Source organism: Drosophila melanogaster, chromosome 2L, assembly GCF_000001215.4.
Source record: "Drosophila melanogaster chromosome 2L".
In the NCBI taxonomy this organism is placed as follows: Eukaryota; Metazoa; Arthropoda; class Insecta; order Diptera; family Drosophilidae; genus Drosophila; species Drosophila melanogaster.
This window is the reverse complement of record NT_033779.5, coordinates 16,094,792-16,099,930: the sequence shown is the minus strand read 5'-3', so window position 1 is coordinate 16,099,930 and position 5,139 is coordinate 16,094,792. Positions and strand designations below refer to the sequence as shown.

At 42.1% G+C, this 5,139-nt stretch overlaps 1 protein-coding gene across 1 annotated transcript; it reads right to left on the bottom strand.

Moving 5' to 3' along the window:
* Positions 1-3,986: 3,986 nt before the first annotated feature.
* Positions 3,987-4,934, bottom strand: CG4891 (uncharacterized protein; the record flags this gene model as incomplete). The annotated part of the gene is made up of 1 exon (NM_135933.3): positions 3,987-4,934. The coding sequence occupies exon 1, from the start codon at positions 4,893-4,895 to the stop codon at positions 3,987-3,989; it is 909 nt and encodes a 302-aa protein (NP_609777.1). The 5' UTR covers positions 4,896-4,934.
* Between the last annotated feature and the right edge of the window lie 205 nt (positions 4,935-5,139).

The following is a 5,139-nucleotide window of genomic DNA, read 5'->3' as shown; positions in this document are numbered from 1 at the left end:
AAACTAAGCAGAAATAATCATAAACGCAAAATTTACTGACCTTCTTTATTAAATATTCTGGAGAGACTTTAATCACCTATGGTAAGAATGGAGTAAGCATAGTCTTTAAAAGCGTACTTCTATTATTATGCACAAACTTATGAATCCAATTTATCCACAGTGCTTAAGTATTTTGGACGCCATTTGGAACGGAGCACGTCTTGAGGTGAATGGTGTGGGCAACCGGAGCCAAGATGTCTAGCCCGGCTTATAACAGTTCAATGCTTCCAGTTTGATATGGGTTTAATTTGCTTGTTGCATTTCCAGAACCGGCGTATTGCTTACTCTTGGGATACCCCGGGAGCCACAAACTACAGCTTGGTCCTGACAGCCTGTGGGGCGGCAATGTCCTTTTGGCCGCTGGGAAGTGGGAACAGGACACCCCTTTGGCACACGCTTATTAGTTGCCCAGCCAAGCTTTGCGTATTAGTGTCAGGTCCAATGCCATGGCATTTGTGTTGCGGCCAGTCAGTCGAGCAGTCTGGACCAGAAGGCAACGGTGGATCCAGAGGCTAGCTCTTCTCCGCCACCAAGCCCCCGATGGAAAATCTCTATCGAAAATGCTAAATGATGCATATTTCGTGGGAGTTGTTGGCTGTCTTGGTCAAATATAAAAGGTATCACAAATCGGATTTATTAGTAAATTTCTAAGTGCACATTAACTTTGAAATAATTTAAGCAATATACTGCAAATATTTCTAGCTATAAACTGAAAATCTTAATTTCCATATAATTTATTCAAATAAGAATCGAGCTAATTAATACACAACCTTTATTGTACAACTTAAACACTTCATTTAAAGGCAATCAGTCCTATTATTTTGTTTGTCCATGCTTACAAAATGTCCAACATAACTTAACAACTTTTCTTGAGTTGACATCGAATTGATTTTGTTGCGTTTTGATGAGTTACTCTGGAAGTTTGCAAGCTTGCGGATAAATTGTTTAATAGTGGTCTTTTTGCTGGACTTCGGCGCATTGAATGAACACGAAATCCTTCAATCTGTATTTGCCGCATATGGCAATGCTTTCAGCGTGCGCTTATAAATATTGAAATAGATGTCAATAACATTTTCACACGCTGTGCGATCCCAAACCCTCACCTTTATGGACCACCTAGCCCCCGGGGATGAATGGAGAGCTCAGAGAATTTTTGGGCTCGTGCGTGTCGCACCCGAAAATCTGTTAATAATGATGCTTGACATATGTAGGCAGTTGGCCGTAAGTCGAGGGCAAACAAAATGGAAGCCAACCGAAAGCTGGCGCATTTGTGCGTGTGAAATATGTTTTGTCAACTTATTAAATATGCTCACTTCCCTGCTCCTTTTTTTTTTTGGGGGGGAATTTGTTTTGTCTGCCTTTTTCGAAAGCCGTTGTGGCATTCAATACGTGCCGGGGCATTTGAATGGTCGGAATGGCACAAACAAATGCGGTCTGGTTGGTCGGATCGCCTGGCCCCGGGTCTTATGTGGCTAAATTGATGTTGATGAAATTATAAGGTACGGGTATGTGGATGGCGCTGAGGGCGTGATTGAGCTCTATTCGCGTGGAATTGAAATGAATTATATCAGCAAAATATTTGCTAAAACATTGATGGAGTACAGCTAACGGTTGTGTCATCCGAATATTTTTGCCGGAAGGAATTTGTGTTTGCGCTGCAATAGTGCGCAATTTTGTCAATTTTTGTATCCTATCCACCAGTGCATGTCGATATTCACTAGCCAGGTAATGTCGATAAGTGTTAGCGGATACTGCGTAAAACTATTGAATGTGTTAAATTAAATTCATTTAAACTTTCGCAAATTCCGAAGTGGTAACCTATTAATAAACAAAGGCATCTGTGCGCATTTCGCTTAATTGAACACTTTCAGCGTATGATATTAATGACAAGTAATTAAAATTAATTTAATCTTATGATGAATTCGAAATATTAAATAAATAAATACAATACAATTTAACGAAACTGAAAACACTTTCAAATTTACCACTACCATCTGAATTGTATTTCAGTTTGTCAGGGGATAATAATGAAGGCGGTGGCTGGAATCATCAACTGAGTCACACATATGGCCACAGGACATTCGTCCGAGGGAATGACCAACATTTAGAGTCCTGTCCGCCTTTCCTTTCCATTCAACTCCCATGTTTATTGTCAATTGCAGGCGGCAGGCAAAGCTCTCAGTTCCAGAGCACTTATTTTTATTTAGCCAAAGAAAACCAGGATGGAATAAAAGGGAATCCAAGCTAATATCTGCTCACCGATCTCGGCATACCCTGTAAAGGTGAGAAGCTTGTTAACTTCAATGATGCTTAGTTCTTTTGTATTAGACAAAAATATATATATATCTTAGAATTGATATTTGTCTTAAGTCTCATATTTTGAAAACATCGTTAGCAGGAGGATGAAATTGATGGGGCCTTTCAAAGCATGCTTTCTTCGAGGGTATGCCAATCTACCGAGTGAGACTCGAAGAGAAAAGATACTTTATCTGTTTGAAGGAGGGTTGCGTGGCGATTGTCGGGCAGATGGACTGTTGTGTGCCTCTTCGGTCGGTTGGTCGTATTTACAGGTAAAAACCCCATTGAAATGTGGCTCCGTGTTTTGTTTGGCAACAATCTGCTTTTTGTTTTCGCAGTCTCGTCGGCGCCAAGCAAGAAAAAAACAGAGAGCACAAAAGGTACAACTTCATTTTAATGGAGTAGACAACGTCAGCCATGGCGACACAAAACGGGCGCCACACTAGATCCTAGTTGGTCCTGCGCAGATGCCACGCCCCTATTTGCCACACTAGGGGCGTCCTTTCATCGCAATTGTGTGGGTGTCAAGCCCATCTTCATTCGCTGTTGTTTTACTTAATTGTGGCATTAAGTTTTAGTATTAGCAGTCATAACTCCAGCCACCTCGGTTTTATGAGTAATAATTTTGCGGGTGCAAATGAAATATGGCGATAATTGAGCAATTTTATGGATTTTTGCACACAAAAATTGAATTATACGATAGACCATATTTATTTATGCTGTTTTGTGACTTAATGTTTATTTATTTAATCATATAATATTAAGTATTAATACAGAAGTGCAGTATTAGATATTTATTCACTTTTAAAAAAGCTTTAAAAAGCCGCCTTAGTTGTCAAATTGAATTGAAATTGCCTGCTAATGAACCTAAATTGTGGTTCCAACACTTTGATGCTCAGTGGAGGAGGTCTGTTGTGCATTTTGTAACCCAGATATCCTGCGGCCAGCCTCCACGAGTGCGATGCAAATGTAAAAGCCATCCCCCAAAGCTTTCCGATCTCGCTCTTTATGGCCGACTCAGGCGATTGGTGAAGGTGTCATTAACAAAGGCCAGCACGGCGAACCGCCGCTCCACCCAAAACCACCCAAACAGCCAAGCCACCCAAAGCACCCAGGCATTTTCCAGTCGCGTCAACATAATTGATGAGTTTCGCTCTAAGCAAGAGGCGAATGTCGACATCGGTTTCCCGTGAGCAGTGTTTGTATGTTTGCGGTCACCTCTCTCACACAGATACTCACAACGATATCCACACACCACCTCGAAACTATGCGGGTGTGACGGTGAATTGGCTTACTTTGTCGACAGCCTAAGTCCCTTAGGTGTTTATTGAAATTTAGTTGAAAATAGCTAAACACTTAAGTTGGCATTTCGGGCCGTCGCAAGATAAATGATGGCTCTACATAACAGCCGTCTATTTAGTTTCGATCTCAGACGTCTTAAACTTTATTGAGTCAGATGACAGTTTTAAGTGGTAATAAATTGAATTTTTCTCATAAACATTCCAAAATTGAGTACGCTTTCGATGCTAAAGAACAGCGAAACACTAAAAATGGTATAAGACAATGGAAAAAGTTTAACAATATCACTACAACAACTAAAATTTGTTTTTACCAACTATTTCATAATTGAAAGTATACGAACTTTGTTTTTAATATACCAATAATCCAAAAATATATTTAATGTCTGAAAAATAAATAACGAAAATCCATGAAATAAGTGCACCTAACCATGATGACCTTAAGCTAGCCCCACTACTTGCGTTGACGGGCATGGCATTATCAACCCGGGGTAGCCTTTTGCTGACCTCGCACTTGTGGATCATGGCTCTGCCCATGCTGTCGCCTGCGAAGGACCTTAGTTGCCTGGCAACCTCAAGTCCGCACAACAAGGCTGCCCTCGTATAGTAACAGTCGAGAACATCGTTGAATATGTGGCACACCTTGCTGGCATTCCTGCGTTCGTACCAATCAGCCGGTGCCTCGCACTCGATCATGTCCGTCCGGAGTTCCTTGAGGCAGTTGTGCGACTCCTGGAGTCCAGTGCATCGCTTCCTGTTGCTGCCATCGCCACCAACGCAGACCTCCGATTGGAAGTAGCTCAGTCCATCAGCTAGTCTTCCGTATATGTTATCCGGTGCCAAGACACAATTGCGCATGGAGTTCCGAATATTGTCCAGCACATCGGTGATCTCGGCGCAGGACTCGGTTAGTGATGGCTGCGCCAGGAGCAGGACAATCCTCTCAGGACTCACCACATAGAGACGCGCCAGTTGCATCAACACGGGATTATCGTCGCAAAGGCGTCCTGCTTTCGATCCAACTACGCGTTCACATCCGGCCGTTCCGCCAGACAATCCTGCCACTGATGCCTTTATTTCGTAGCCTGGTGGGCAGGTTGACCCGGGGTCTGTGTTGTTCTTATGACCTCCGCCATGGCGGGATGAATGTGGGGCTAGTCCGTAGCGCTGAAAGTACCAGGGAAACCAAATAGCTTGACCCGATTCCAAATGAGCAAGCAGCTGAAGCAATAGCAACAGAGCTTTCCACTTTTCTCTCATAATTCTTGATTATTTGTATGTAGTATCCGTATGACGGATTTTTTTAAGTGAACTTGGTTATCAGTGGGGCATAGACCTTTGAAAACTTAAAGATAACTTCGGCTAAATACTGTTAGCTGCAAATACAAATCTTTGCCAGTAGCATTTTCCATACAAAGTTGCACAAAAAGAAGAAATTCAGTGCAAGCCATAATCACAATAGCACACCTAATAATGCCCAATAAGCTTGTGCATCGAAGATTTT